This window comes from Pan troglodytes, chromosome 19 (genome assembly GCF_028858775.2).
Source record: "Pan troglodytes isolate AG18354 chromosome 19, NHGRI_mPanTro3-v2.0_pri, whole genome shotgun sequence".
NCBI classification, from domain to species: Eukaryota; Metazoa; Chordata; class Mammalia; order Primates; family Hominidae; genus Pan; species Pan troglodytes.
Genome location: NC_072417.2, coordinates 57,898,009 through 57,913,405, shown reverse-complemented (window position 1 = coordinate 57,913,405; position 15,397 = coordinate 57,898,009). Strand labels below are relative to the sequence as shown.

Below are 15,397 nucleotides of genomic sequence, written 5' to 3'. Positions count from 1 at the left end.
GTCAAGTTTGATACCTGCAAGTATAAAGGTGATTGGAATCTGTAATATCCTTCAGTTGTATTGTAGCACTGAATATTGTTTTGACATATCAAATACTGTAAGGCATAGGTGTATCTTCTCCAACAGCAATTTATTGAGCAAATAGACTGGCCAGTTAATTCCCCAAAACATATTACTTAGAGATTTTTTACTATAAACCCCCATATAGTAGATAAGAAAAGAGTGTCCTGGAGAAGTCCAGCAAGATGATTGGCCATAATTATAATGAGCTCGAGCTTCCTGTTCTGCTTTCTCTCTTCTGTGGACCCTACACAGTCATATGATGTATAGGATGTTTCAGTCAACAAAGAACTGCATATACAACAGTGGTCCCATAAGGTTATAACACTGTATTTTTACTGTACTTTTTCTATGTTTAGGTGTGTTCAGATAACACAAACACTTACCATTGTGTTACAATTGCCTATACTATTCAGTACAGTGACATGCTATACAGGTTTGTAGCCTAGGAGCAGTAGGCTATACCCTATAACCTAGGCATGCAGTAGGCTATACAATCTAGGTCTGTGTAAGTACTTTCTTTTTTTTTTGAAACGGAGTCTCGCTCTGTCACCTAGGCTGGAGTGCAGTGGCACGATCTCGGCTCACTACAAACTCCGCCTCCTGGGTTCAAGTGATTCTCCTACCTCAGCCTCCCGAGTAGCTGGGATTACAGATGCCCACCACCACACCTAGCTAAATTTTGTATTTCTAGTAGAGACGGGTTTTCACCACATTGGCCAGGCTGGTTTCGAACTCCTGGCCTCAGGTGATCCACCTGCCTTGGCCTCCCAAAGTGCTGGAATTACAGGCGTGAGCCACCACGCCTGGCTGTGTAAGTACTTTCTATGATGTTTTTGCAACAACAAAATCACCTAATAATGTATTTCTCAGAACGTATCCCTGTCATTAAGTGACACATGAGGTTATTCTGAATTCTGTTCTGTAGACCAGCCCTGTCCAATGGAGCTTTCTATGATGATGAAAATGTTATTTTACATTGTCTACTACGGCAGCCACTAGCCACATGTAGTTATTGGGCACTTGAAATGAAAAACTGAAATTTTTGCTTTATTTAACCTAATTTAAAATAATATTTAAGTAACCACATGTAGCTAATGATGCCCATGTTGGCCAGGTGGCTCTAGTGAATGCTTGCTCTCAGAGTAGAGGTTAAAACATTCTAATTCAGGGGCTTCCAAATGGAGTATCAGATTTCTAAGGGAACATATCTCAGACAAATAGTACTACAACGTTGCTGAAGCAAGTAAGAAGCCCATATATTGTTGACCAAAGCAAGTGATAAGGTCAAAGTCAAGGTCAACAGGAGCAGGGAAGTGTAATCTTCCCATAGGTCAAAGCTAGGTATATAAGACATAGAAATTTCTTTCTTCTTTTCTCCTCTTCTTTCCCCTTCCCACCCTCCTTCCTCACCTCCTCCTCTTCTTTTGCAAATACATTTAAATTTTATATTAAGTCTATTCTTCTAGGTGGCAAAAATTAAGTTTTAGGCAATTCCCCATCTTGGCCAATGCTGCCTCCTCCTCCTGATCGTCATCTTTGATCTCAATAGCTTTCACATCCAGCTGTTTCAGGTACATTTGTGTATCCTCACAGCACACATGCAGACACCAAATCATCGCACATGGCTTGGGTGCAGGGAGCTCTGGGGCTGCCACTAGCCTGTGGTATGGGTACCTGAGGCACTTCATATAGATGTCTTACTGGTCCTCTGTCTTAGAAGGCAGAGGATCTCCGCGAGCTTGGCCATGCCTAGCCTTCACTCCAGGAGTGGTGTACAGTTTCTCCACTGTGCTCAGATGCCCCAAAACGATATGATATATCTGTCTTCAGTCTGCCTGCCCTCAACCTAATTGTTGACCATGGGTAAAAGCAAGGTGCATGCTACTTTCTCAGAGAAACCCACTGTAGCAGTCAGCTTAGACTCAATTATGTTACAGCAACAAACCTCTGATTTAAAACAGCAAAGATACCTTTCGCTGGGGGGCCACATCGCTGTTCCACAGCATCCCCTAACTGGTTCATTGCCAGCGTTAAGAAGAAGAGGGCAGGATCACAAAATGACTCCTAAAACTTCCGCCCTCAGAAGAAGCGTAAAAGTCACCTCTGTGCATATTCATTGTTCAAAGAAAATCACATGACCGATCTTTACCTCAACAGTAAGGTAAAATAGAGTCCTTCCCATAGGGATTGGCAGTGAAATTTTTTGGGCATTAATAGTATCTGCCCAAGCATCATCTACTTTTCTTCTCTCTTTCTCTCCCGCTTTCCAGTCCCCATCACCATCTTCGACATCTCACAGCCTGTAGGATCTTTATTTAGACTAAGCAGGATGATATATGCTTTATAATCTACTATTTCTGACATAGACTATTAAAGCTCCAAAGCCTGTATTCTGGAAACTCAAAACTCTTTTCTTGAAGAACTCTATTCTGTCACATGTGTTTCTGAAGCTCTTGTTTCTGCACTATTATCCCTTCCCCGGGGTAGAAAGCAGAAAATGTACTAGCTGCTTCCTGAGTGAAGGAAGCATTCAAAGGAAGACAGAAAATCTGTGGAGAAGCCACCAGTTAATAAAACATTATTGGACCACACTGGCAGGGGAGTCTGCCAAAGGGATTTCCCTTTGGAACGGAAAAATCTTGGGATTGAAGGCAGGGGCTGGCATGATATTGGAGTTGTCTACCAGAGTTCTTGAGGATTAGTGCTGACAAGTAGAACTTTCTGAGAGGATGGGAATGTTCTTTATCTGTGCTGTCCAGTACAGTAGCCTTTAGCCACATGTGGCTCTTAAGCACTTCGAATGTGACTTGGGTGACTGAGGAACTAAATTCTGTTTTTATTTTATTTTATTATTTTATTTTATTTTTTATTAAACTTTAAGTTCTGGGATATGTGTGCAGAACGTGCAGGTTTGTTACATAGGTATACACGTGCCATGGTGGTTTGCTGCACCCATTAACCCATCATCTACATTAGGTATTTCTCCTAATGCTATCCCTCCCCCAGCCCCTACCCGCGACAGGCCCCAGTGTGTGATGTTCCCCTCCCTGTGTCCATGTTTTCTCTTTGTTTAACCCCCACTTATGAGTGAGAACATGCGGTGTTTGGTTTTCTGTTCCTGTGTTAGTTTGCTGAGAATGATGGTTTACAGCTTCATCCATGTCCCTGCAAAGGACATGAACTCATCCTTTTTAATGGCTGTATCCATGTCCCTGCAAAGGACATGAACTCACCCTTTTTTATGGCTGCATGGTATTCCATGGTGAATATGTGCCACATTTTTTTTTATCCAGTCTATCATTGATGGGCATTAGGATTGTTTCCAAGTCTTTGCTATTGTGAACAGTGCCACAATAAACATACATGTGCATGTGTCTTTATAGCAGAATGATTTATAATCCTTTGGGTATATACCCAGTAATGGGATTGCTGGGTCAAATGGTATTTCTAGTTCTAGATCCTTGAGGAATTGCCACACTGTTTTCCACAGTGGTTGAAGTAATTTACACTCCCACCAACAGTGCAAAAGTGAGGAACCAAATTTTGAACTTTAATTAACTTAAATTGCAACAACCACATGTGGCTAGGGGATACTATATTCAACAGTGCAGTTCTGGAAGTTACCAGAGATAGTGTTGCTAAAAGTCATACACAGTGACCTTAATGTCTTACTGTTTATACACATAAAAAATATGTTGTACTTTGCTTTTTTAAAAATCTCAAAATGGAAATAATTTCACTTAATATAGACATCATATTGACATTATAGGTACAATATAGTTGGTTAAAAGCAAATAATGCCTTTGTTTATTCACTGGCTGGAGTTGTCTGACCTAATAAGCAGAGGCTAAATTCACAATTAATTAAAGATTTCGTGTTCATTCAGCCAAGACATGCCTCAAACCATTTTTTGTTCAGCTGGCCAGCAAGATACTTAGAGCCATATTTAGGACATCTTGCAACTATAATCAACATATGCAAAATACCCTATTTCAAAGAAGATCCTTCCTTTATAAGATTAGTAATTCTGTTGTATGAATAGGATTTTTCTCTATTATGCTAAATATAATCATTTTGTAGTAAATGAATATGGCAATGTACCATATGAAAATTTATATGTAATTTGATTATTGGTAATTTAACAAATAGTTCTCTTACTGAAGATCAGGCAGCATATTTCTCTATTTAGGGATGAGGAAACAGAGGTTTGGAGAGGTTAAGCTGTTTTCCTAAGGTTATATAACAGGTATGTGGAATTCTGACGCAGGAACTCCTATCTGTTTAATCCAAAGTGCCTCACACCCAACAATACTGCTTTTACTTGATATATAATGATAAAACCTTGATATATAATGATAAAACCTAACTGCAATCACCAATCTTTTTCTTTCTTTCTTTTTTTTTTTTTTTTGAGATGGAGTCTACCTCTGTCACCCAGGCTGGCGTGCAATGGCGCGATCTCCACTCACTGCAACCTCTACCTCCCAGGTTCAAGCTATTCTCCTGCCTCAGCCTCCCAAGTAGCTGGGATTACAGGTGCCCGCCACCACGCCCAGCTAATTTTTGTATTTTTAGCAGAGACAGGGTTTCACTGTGTTGGCCAGGCTGGTGGCGAACTCTTGACCTCGTGATCCACCCTCCTTGGCCTCCCAAACTGTTGGGATTGCAAGCGTGAGCCACCGCGCCCGGCTCACCTATCTTTTTCTAAGGATAGAGACCAAAGAAGCCACAACCCCTTCCAAGGAGTCAACTGACGCCAATGGGATGCTGTGGTGCAGGACACTTGGGGGGGTGCTGCAGCTGATGCCCCTTGGTCTCCTGGTGGTGGAAGGGAAATGGGACTAGATACGAGATTGGCATCTAAGCCATACAAAAAAGCTGTCTCAGACAGGTTGGGCCAGTAAGCACAATGTCACTATCTATATTGGCTTCTGGTTACCTAATGGGTTTGGTTTGGTAAAAATTAAGAATCAGACTTCTGGGATGCAAGCTATGCCTGTTCAAAATCTGCTGTCAGCCCCTGTGTTTCAAGCTTAACCTTGAACCTCATCATTAATCAGGTGACCTTAGACCGTTTTATCAGCCACGTATCTGCTAGCATAAATCTCCCTTCTGTGAATTCAGAACACTGATGCCTCACATTCACTAAAAATACAATGAGAGACAGATGCTCACTTTCTTTATTTGCTGTTGTGTTCTTGGTCCCACTTTGCCATTTTTAAAACAGGAAAACGTTTCCCTTACTCGAACGCTAAAGTGCAAAGCTGCTGGTGACGCTGCCTTCTCCCACCTCCGCACTCCACTGTCCTTGCAAACTTTGGACAGAGGAAAGGTGGGCACGGGGCGCGAAACTACAAGTCCCGGCATGCACGGCGTTCTCCGCACAGGCGCACGGGGACCGCCCGGCCAGCCGGCCAGCCAGCCTGCGGAGACTCCCGGGTCCCCGCGCCGGACTGGGACTGGGAGCAGGCAGCCCGGGCGGAGCGGGCCGGTGCCGAGGACGGCCCCGGGCATTGCTCTGCCCCGGGCATTGCGCGGCGCGCGTGAGGGGGATGCGGCAGGAGGCGGCGCGGCGGGAGGAGTAGGCGGCGGTGCCCTCGGGAGGGAGCTGCGCGCGGGCCAGACGGCTCCCGGAGGCTCCGCAGTGCCGCCGCCGTCGCCCGGGAGGCTCCGCGCGGGAGCCATGTAACCCTGCGGCGGGCTCCGGGCTGCTCCGTCCTTCCCCACCTCCCGGGCTAGCGCGGCAGCGGGGCCACGATGAAGAAGCAGTTCAATCGCATGCGCCAGCTGGCCAACCAGACGGTGGGCAGGTAGGTCACCCGCGGGCACCGGTGCCGGTGCGCGCCCGCGAGGCTGCATCCGCCGGGGCGCGCAGGTGATGGAGCCCGCCCGGCCTCCAGTCCTCCTTGCTTCAGTCCTTTCCCCTGCACCAGCTCCCTCCAGGCGCCGCTCGCAGGCGCGACCCCTCCTCCCTGAACTTCCCAGACCCCGGAGCTCTTCTCACTCGTCGCCTTCTGCTCCGGGCTCCGGTTGCCAAGCGCAAAGTGTGACGCATCCTTTACCTGCGTCCCCGGCTGCCCCTTCGCTTCGTCCTCCCTGCCTTTCCCCGGGACTCCCTTCTCCCTCTGGCCGCCTATCTGCCTGGAAACAGGTGTTTGCTCTGATTGTGCTGGAGGCAGCCGAACCGCAGTCGGTCTCCGGAGATCTCTTCCCTCCCATCCCCTGCGCCGAGTTCAGGGCTGCTCCCGGGTCCAGGGAAAGTGCTGGGCCTGGTCGGCCTGCCCCTCCCGCCGTGTTTGTTTTCAGGGACTATGACTGTACGAGATTCTGGATCACTTTCCTGGCCGGGTTTTTTAAGGCGTTTGGTGGGGGGAAAGGGTGAGGGGTGGGAGAGGAAGGAAGGTGCTGGTGGAATGGCGTTGCTGCCTGCTTGATGTTAGGACTGATTTCAGTGGAGGGAGGGAGGCTGCAAAAAGGAGGCCCAAGTCCTCGGGAAGATGAGATAAGCAGAGAATGGCAGCCAGGTAGGGGAGGGGGACAGAGGCCCCACAGTCAGAAGAGTCAGGCCCCGGGAAGCTGCAAGACCCCGCCTGCTGCCATCACGGTGAAAATGGGCTACATCTGGACTCCAGGAGCGGCTCTGCAGGGTGCCAACATCTATTAAGGTTACATAAAAATCCTGGTGGGTCGCTCCCAAGACTAGACATTCTTTGAACACAGGATCGTTAGGTAGAAGGGATTTTTCCTGGAACCCCTACTCCTGGGGAGGGATTTCCGTTGCTGCTGTGGCAAAGGAATTCAGGTGTGCTGTTCTAAAGCAATCAGAAAGCAAAGAATCCAGCCTTGGGTGCAGTTCAAATGCAAGCTCAACACTTCGAGGGCTCTCCACTAGGTTTACCGAGAAACCGAATACCTTTCTTGGGTGGGAAGTGGAGCCTGAACTGGCATCTGGTAGGATGGGGGTGGGGACATCCCTGGGGAATAGGGGACATCTGAACTCCCGTCTAAGCATACTGCCCTAGTTACAGTGGGCATTTGAGGGCAGGGGATGCGGTGGCTTCTTATGCTTCCAGGGACTCCAGATGGTTTCCAAGTAACAATGTCTAAAATTGACTTGGATTCATTTTTCCTTCCCAAACACATGTGCTTTAACATGAGGGGGAATTTATGAATAGCAGAGTCAGATTAGCCCAGATTTCTGGCATGGTATTGCCACAGATATAGCCTCACGTGGACTGCCTTTTGATGTGTTGGATGCCGAGATAGTGTTTCCTGGTATTCGTTGTTTAGCAGATGACAGTCAAGCCGACCCGTCTTTAATGTCTTGGCTTCTTCATCACCCTGCAGGCGGGCATTGGCCATCACCTCAGACCAGCCAAGTGACCAGGAGGCCCCTGACACTAGACTTGGGTTGCTGGTTTCTCTTGGTCTTGGGGTTTCAGTGCCGTGCTAGAATCTAAATGTTCAGAACATGTTTATGCCTCCTCCCTGGCCTTCCTGAAACACAATTCTTCTTTTTTTCAGGACCTGTTTTTAAATGGGGGAGATTTTTGCGCCATGGCATCATATCTTATTTTTCAGCCTCATCCATGGGGGAAATGCAAAATGGTGAGGGGAGGTTGGATTTCAGAAAAAGTGGTCTTAGGTATTGAGAGCACTTTCTTGGAAGTCCAAGCAGCTGGTTACCAAGAGGTTCTTTCCTCTTCTTTGTTGGGGCTCTGGTGGATGTTGGCCTATGGATGAATTCTGCCTTTCTCCGTTGGTAGCCATTGTGTTGTGCACTGGGCCAGGTGAGGGCCAGCCTGTATCGCTTTTGATGAAATCCAGAGCAAGCCTTTTAAAGCAAAAACCAGTTCATGTTACCTTGCTGCTGAAAAGCTTCCAGCGACATCTGATTGTGCTTAGCATCTCATATCTTGCCAGGGTTCTACAGGACCATCCTTGGTTGGCCTTTTTTCTTAACTCTTTTTCTCCCCGTTCTCATCTCTTCACATTCATGGAGCTCTAGCCGTGTGGCCTTTCTTGCCCCAAACACACTGAGCTCATATCCACCTTGAGGATTTCGTTTTTACTGTTTTCTCATTTTTTTTTGTTTTTTGCTTGGCTGAGAATGTGCTCCTTCCAAGTAGCTTTTTCTCATCATTTCAGTCTTGGTTCCAAGGCCTTCAAGAGGCCCTTCCTTCCCTATTTGCCTCCAGCTCATCATTTTTTCATTTCTGGACAGCACTCATCACTGATTGAAACGCTTTTATTTTTTATTTTCTTGTCTGTCTGCTTCCAGCAGAATATATTGATTGCTGTTGTATGCCTGTGTAGATAGTGCAATGCCGTTTAGACTACTGACTCTGAATCGATGTTGATTGCCAAGATTAAAACGGTTTACCCCAGGGTCCATGAGGGTCAGCGAGAGGGGCAGCATCTCCTCTATTATTGAGAATGTTTTGGGTCATGATCCTATGAGCATTGGAGTAAAAGAGCCCGCGGTTGCTTGTTAATTTCTTAAATCAGTAGAAGCACATAGGATTGGAATTTGGACTTTAGGTGTGCGGTTACAAAGCACTTGACTTTTATCCTTATATTTTTCTAAAGTTTTCCTCTTTCCCAGGGAGGACTAAGTGGACTTGAAAGTCCTTCCTCATGGCTCGCCTTCCCTAAGTTGCAGGTTCTGGAGTTCTGAATATAAAACTTAAAGTCATTTTAACAATGTGGGAGTTGCCCTACTTAAACATACTCTGCTGGGTTACTAGTACTTTCTCTCGAAGTGCTCACATCCAAGTCATATTAAGGGCGTCAGCGACTATGAAAAGATTTGATAAAACCCATTGTATTTAACTGAGAAAAGTTTCAGCCCCTCCTTGGTCTGTTTCCTTAGTCTGCACGTGTTCCTTCTGCTTTGAACTTTCCCCTTTCTGTCCCTTCACTTCAATCCGTCCTTTGGGAAGCACTCCCTGGCCACTGTGTGCCTCATGGTTAGGAGCACAGGCTTTCCACTGGGACAGGTTTAGTTTGTTGCTGACTATGGAATCCAGAGCTTAATTCTCTGCACATTAATTTTCTTACTTGCAAAATGGGAGTAGTAAGGATTGCACTGTGGTAATGTGGTAACCACAGTGATAACATAGATAACCTGTGAAAAGTACCTAGCAGTGCTCAGCACTAGGAAATGCTTAATAAATAGTAGCTACAAGTATCTCTGGGCAAATGTTATGACTGTTATTGAATTATATGCACTATGGCGTATGTACCTTTATTAGATGTCTACTGTGTGCCAGACACTGCTCTGGTTCAGGGAGTATTGCAGTACAGGGCAAACAAAATTCCTGTTTGCCTGGAACCTGCATTCTAGGCCGGGCGTGGTGGCTCGCGCCTGTAGTCCCAGCACTTTGGGAGGCCAAGGAGGGTGGATCACCTGAGGTCAGGAGTTCGAGACCAGCCTGGCCAACATGGCGAAACCCCGTCTCTACTAAAAATACAAAAATTAGCTGGGCATGGTGGCGGGCGCCTGTAATCCCAGCTACTGGGGAGTCTGAGGCGGGAGAATCGCTTGAACCCGGGAGGTGGAGGTTGCAGTGAGCCAAGATTGCACCACTGTACTCCAGCCTGGGCGACAGAGTGAGACTCCATCTCACAAAAAAAAAAAAAAAAAAAAAGGAACCTGCATTCTAAAAGCATGCTATGGTAATAATGGCTCACTTGTGTTATAATTTTTATCTTTTGTCATTTACTTTCCCCACTAGACTTTAAACTCTTTGGAGGCAGGGACAGCTGCCCTAACGCGGCCCTGTATAGAAGGTCCTCTGTCATTCTTTGGCAATGGAATGAGTTAGTGAACAAAAGATCCATGCACTATAGATAGGGGAGTCTTTTGAAGTAGTTCAAAGATGGGGAAAGCTCTTGATACCATGTTTCTTTAACGTTGTGATGGTGGTCAGAGGAGAGAGGAACAGCTGCACTGCTGGGCATTGGAAGGGCAGAGCAAGATTTACGGGAGAATTTGGTTCTTGCCTGATTGATGGCAGCATTTTTCTTTTTACCTTCAAGAGAGTCTAGCAGTTGTTGGAGTGAGAAGCACACCGAAAGGCATAGAGTATTTTTCTTGGAAGTGACATTTGCTTGGTGTTGGGTGGAGCAAAGCCCTGAGCTAAAATTTGGCACCCACGAGACCCACTAAGAGAAAGCAAATGGAAGAAGTAATGGTACCTTGATTTGGTGGGGAGGACTTTTTTTTTCCAGTCTGCACAGTGGGTTCACAGCGGCCCCATCCTCAGAGGGCTGTCATGAGGTTGGAGGGAGCCTGGTCCACTGAAGTCCTCAACAAATGGTTGAGGTGGTTCATTGTCACTGAACACCCATTCAAGTCTTCCAAAAATAATGTTGGCCTCCTAAGTAGAAAAGGATTCTTAGAAACGATTTCAACAGCTACTGCCCAGTGATGGTCCAAGTGGGGCTTGTCCTCTTGTTTAAAATGAGTGATGTTCAAAGTGTCTGGGAGTAGGTGAGGAACTGTGGGTGTGCGGGAAGGAGAAGGCTGGTTGGGTCGGGTTGAATTGTGTGGATTTAGAGGCTATGAGTTGGGGAGTGAAGACAAAGTTTTGTCTCTGGAGCCCTGTTTTCTGTTCCTTGACTGCTTTGCGTACATTGCAAAGCAGGCTTGGTTTCTGGTGCACAGCTTTGCAGGCATCATTGCTGCTGTGCAGCTCTTGGAATTCAGCTGCAGAGGCCTAGGCATTAGCCAATGGTGGGGAGCCTGGGAACTGGAGGCTGAGGCTGCAGCAGCCTCTAGGAGCACTGGTGCTGCAGACATTTTTGTCTGGGCCAAAGCTGCCAAAGTCAGTGAGGATCTTTTCCTTGAAGGTATCTCTGAGACATTGCCCTGCCGTGTAGTAGGCCTTCTAAGAGCCATGACCCAATCAATAGGACATTAGAGGAAAATCAGAACCAATTCCAAATTTGGCTTTGGACTGCTTTGTTCCTTCCCTTCTATTTCCCTTACTGTGAGTTAGACCTGCCAGACCAACACAGGCCCTGCCATGGGCTTCCTGTTAGCCCAGCAGGGCTGGGCGGACCCAAACTCGTCCCCCAAAGAGCGCTGTGCACATTGAATGGGTCTCAGAGCAAAGTTTTTCATTAGAGTTTTATGGAAGCCCAGGCCTTACTGCCTGTTCTGCTGTATATATGTGAGAGATAACAGAGTGTACTAACCCACCGATTACTGGGTTAGCAAATCTGGAGAGAATATTCTTTGCTCTTATCTTCTAAGATCCTTACTGTGTGGGTCTGCTGAGTTTCACCTTCTGCTGAGCTGCTGTCAGCAGTCAGCCTGAAGCTGTCTAGATTTCCTGCAGAATTCTGTTATCCCAGACCTGCAAGTCATCGTGAGGAAGCCATGCTCTTAAATAGCAATTAATCATTTTCCTTCCCATTTTGTCTCCATCAAAGTAATTTATCAATGATTTTTTTTTTAATGATGGGCAATAAGGACCATTTTTTTTTTTCTCTAGAGAAAGTGGATCAGTAGCCATACGAATATACTGGTAATTTATGGTCATTCCTTTTAGAGGGGATTAGTGAGTATCCCTTTTATTAATAATCAAAAGCAGATTATTTCAAATGCTATTTGATAAAGACAGCAAATAATAAAATTATGCTTCAGCTCTGTGTGGATGTAGTTGTAGGTCAGGCAGGAGGTTGGGGGGAGAGTCAGAGAGTCAGGCCTCTTCCCTCGGGCGTGGGGCATCCAATTGAGCTGGCACCTGGAACTCCACCGCCTTTGGGAAGCTTGTGGCTGTCTAGCAATTTCAAACTCTTCTTTCTGTCCAGGAAGCAGATGTTTTGCTTTCATTTTCCAACTTTAGAGCTTATTTTTAGAATAAATGTTTATTTTCCCACAGAATTCAATTTACTTTTTTTAACCTTCATTTTGGTTATATAAGTAATATTTGTTTATGCTAGAAAAATCATAAACTTATGGATGGGCTAAAAGAAAAAAAAATCACCTATAATCTCATTACCCAGAGACTATAGTTAATATTTTGGATGTAGTCTTTCAGTTTTTGAGAAGTCTGTCTGTCTATCTATCTATCTATCTATCTATTCTTTAAAAAGAGTACAGACCATACTCTGTATACTGTTTTGTAACCTGTTTTTTTTTCCTTCATATTACATCTTGGATATGATCCCATGTCAATAACTGTTAATCCCCAGCATGATTTTTCAAGGCTATACAGTATTCCACTGTAGTTAACTCATTTTCTTTTGCTACTCACTTAGCAAATATTTCTCATGAATTTAGCTTCTTAGGATGAAGTCTTAGAAATGTAATTGCTGGGTCAAAGAATATGTGAATTTTTAAGACTTTGAATGTGTATATTATACACACATACATACACACTACTTTCACTGCAGCCTTGAACTTCTGTGCTCAAGCGATCCTCCATCCTCAGTCTCCCTAAGTGCTGGGATTACAGGTGTGCAACACCATACCTGACCCCACCTCTTTTATTTTCTAGTGAGGCTGAACTTTTTTTTGTTTTTTTTTTTTGAGATGGAGTCTCACTCTGTCACCCAGCCTGGAGTGCAGTGGCATGATCTCGGCTCACTGCAAGCTCTGCCTCCCGGATTCATGCCATTCTCCTGCCTCAGCCTCCCAAGTAGCTGGGACTACAGGCACCTGCCACCACACCTGGCTAATTTTTTTTTTTTTTTGAATTTTTAGTGGAGACAGGGTTTCACCGTGTTAGCCAGGATGGTCTCGATCTCCTGACCTCGTGATCTGCCCGCCTCAGCCTCCCAAAGTGCTGGGATTACAGGTGTAAGCCACTGCGCCTGGCCTTGAGGCTGAACATTTTTAAAGTTCTCTTGACATTAGTTGCCTTTTCTAAATTGCCTGCGTTTGTCTTTGCCCCATTTTTCTAAAGTCATGTTCAAAATTGTTTTCTTATTGATGTTAAGGTAATTTTTAATATATTAAGCATATGTATGCTTTGTCATATGCCACACACATCTCCCTAGAGGTTTTAAAAATTTTTGTTGTATGTCTCTTTTTTCTTTTGGCCGTGTATAAATTTAACATGTTGTGATCTTAAGTCTATCTATTTGTGGTTTGTTCTTCAGTGTTATGTTTGGGGATACTTTGCCCACATGCAGATTATATAAATATGCATACATTTTTATTACTATTTACAATAATTTCATTTTACCTTCAGATCTCTAATGTGTCAGTCATTGTTGTTGATGTATGACATGGCTTAGGTATAATACTTAACGCTTTTTAAAATTGATTACCCTGCTATTGATTAGTGTAATTCATACCCACCATATTGAAGTATCATCATCATTGTGTACTAAAAAATTTCATCTACTTTTATCTTTTTCTATGATTTCTAGTTTGTTTTTTATTGTCTGTTGGTTCTGGCAGGAATTTAAGACGGGCTCAGCTACCCAGATAAGCAGTGGTGGGTTAATCCTTATCATGAGACCCCGTCCATTGGGTGGGAGTGGAGTCAGGCTGAACTTCTCAGCTCAGCTTCAACCCGGGCCATTCCTGGGTCTTTAGAGCGCAACAGCCTTTGCCTAAGGATCATGCTGTGTCTTAACCATAGTTAACCTCCAAATTGCTCCATTATGAAAGAAAGTTGATCAGTTTTCTTGACTGTGCTCATTTGTTTATTGTCTCTCAGTATTACTTTTTAAAAGTGTATATTAAGATGGAAAAAAATGGGCATTTTTACAATATTGAGTATAATGAGAATTCTTCTCATCTGGGAATAGGGCATGTTTATTCCAATCTACTTATAATCCTATAAAGTAGTTTTTGTCCATTTTGCTCCTATACAATTTTGCTTTTACTTATAGGTAATTTGTTACTGTAGCTTCAGTGATTTGAATCTTTTATTAAATTATATATTTTTTCTTACTCTTTGTTGCTGGAATGTAGCGAAGTTGTTGATTTTTATGTAATTATCTTAACAGCCGCCTTCATGAACTATCTCATTATTTTTAAATACTTTTTTAAAAAAAATTGAGTCTGTGGAATTTTCCAGGGAGACAATTAGGTCTTCTGCAAATAATAATTTTGTATTTTCCTCTCCGGTGGTTTATACTTGTTTTATTTTCTCACCTAATTGCATTGTCTAGGACTTATAGAACAATGTTAAAATATCATGGCAATATGTGGGCATTCATGTCTTATTAACCTCAATTAAAATGCATGATGATTGATTTGAGATATTTTGTTTTTTAATTATGTTACATATTGCATAATTTTATTTTACTTTGAGGTTTTCTTTGACATCAAAGTTAAATTTGATTTATCATGGCATTTGCAGATAATCACAATGTGTTTTTTTCTTTGATTTTGACATCACTCAATAATTTATTCCATATATATTCATTGGACACTTTTATGTTCCAGGCATCATTGATACATCAATGATAGAGTCAGTACCCATGAGGAGCTTGTGTTTTGGATGTTTGAACCTCAATAGATTTTCTAATATTGAGCTCTCCTTGCCTTCCTGCAGTTAATCTTGACTATGGTGTGTTCATATTTTTCGATACTGCTTGATTTAATTTGTTATTTAGGATGTTGGCATTCAACATTCATAAATGAAAGCATTTGATTTTTTCCCCCATATCTGTCATGTTTTGTTAATTGTGTAAAATGAGTTGTTCAATGTTCTTTTTGTTCCTATAGAATGGTAAGATGGAGAAGTACTCATTCTTTGAAGATAAAAACAACTTTCCAAGGGTGTTTTCTGGATGTAGTTCTTTGACAGTTTTCCAGATTTCTTGAATGGTTATTGGACTATTCATGTTGTCTATCTTTTCTTGAGTCAGTTTGAATAACATATTTGATAGAAAAGCATTCATTATACTATGATTTTAAAATTTAATAGAAAGTTTTTGAGTATATCGTTGTATTTCTGTTGTCATTCCTAATTTACAATTCTGTTTTTCCCTTTGACAAGTTTTGCCCCAGAGGAAGTCTCTCCCTACCCCAGTCAGTAATTAGATTTAAGCTATTTTCATTTGGATTTCTTTCTCATTAGCTTTTGATCAGCACATATGTTTTCCAGTAAATTCTGCTTTTCTCAGATTCTTTCCTCCTGATTTCCCTGGGTTTACTTTGTTCTTTTCCTGGTCTTTAGTCTTCCATGTTGTGTTAGGATAGGTTAAGCTCTGCTGTGATAACACATGAGCTCTGGAATTTCAGGGGCTTAACATAGCAAAAGCTTCCTTTAAGCTCATGTGAATGTGATGTGAGTCAGGAGGACTCCCATGGACAGCTCTCCTCCATGTGTGATTCTGGAACCTAGTCTATCCATCTTCCCCT

The 15,397-nt window shown here is 43.6% G+C and overlaps 1 protein-coding gene across 9 annotated transcripts in view; it reads left to right on the top strand.

Annotated features, from left to right (window-relative positions):
* Positions 1–5,479: 5,479 nt before the first annotated feature.
* ARHGAP44 (Rho GTPase activating protein 44) overlaps positions 5,480–15,397 on the top strand; it is a 201,795-nt gene continuing 191,877 nt past the window's right edge. For 5 of the 9 annotated variants that reach the window (XM_063799004.1, XM_003315629.5, XM_063799003.1 and 2 more), the window contains exon 1: positions 5,480–5,873. Coding sequence is in view for 5 of the 9 variants with exons in the window: in XM_003315629.5 (XP_003315677.2) it covers positions 5,821–5,873 (53 nt within the window). In the remaining 4 variants the exon portion in view is untranslated. The remainder of the gene's footprint in view (positions 5,874–15,397) is intronic. The other 4 variants (XR_010153019.1, XR_675347.4, XR_010153018.1 and 1 more) reach the window with 1 other exon arrangement.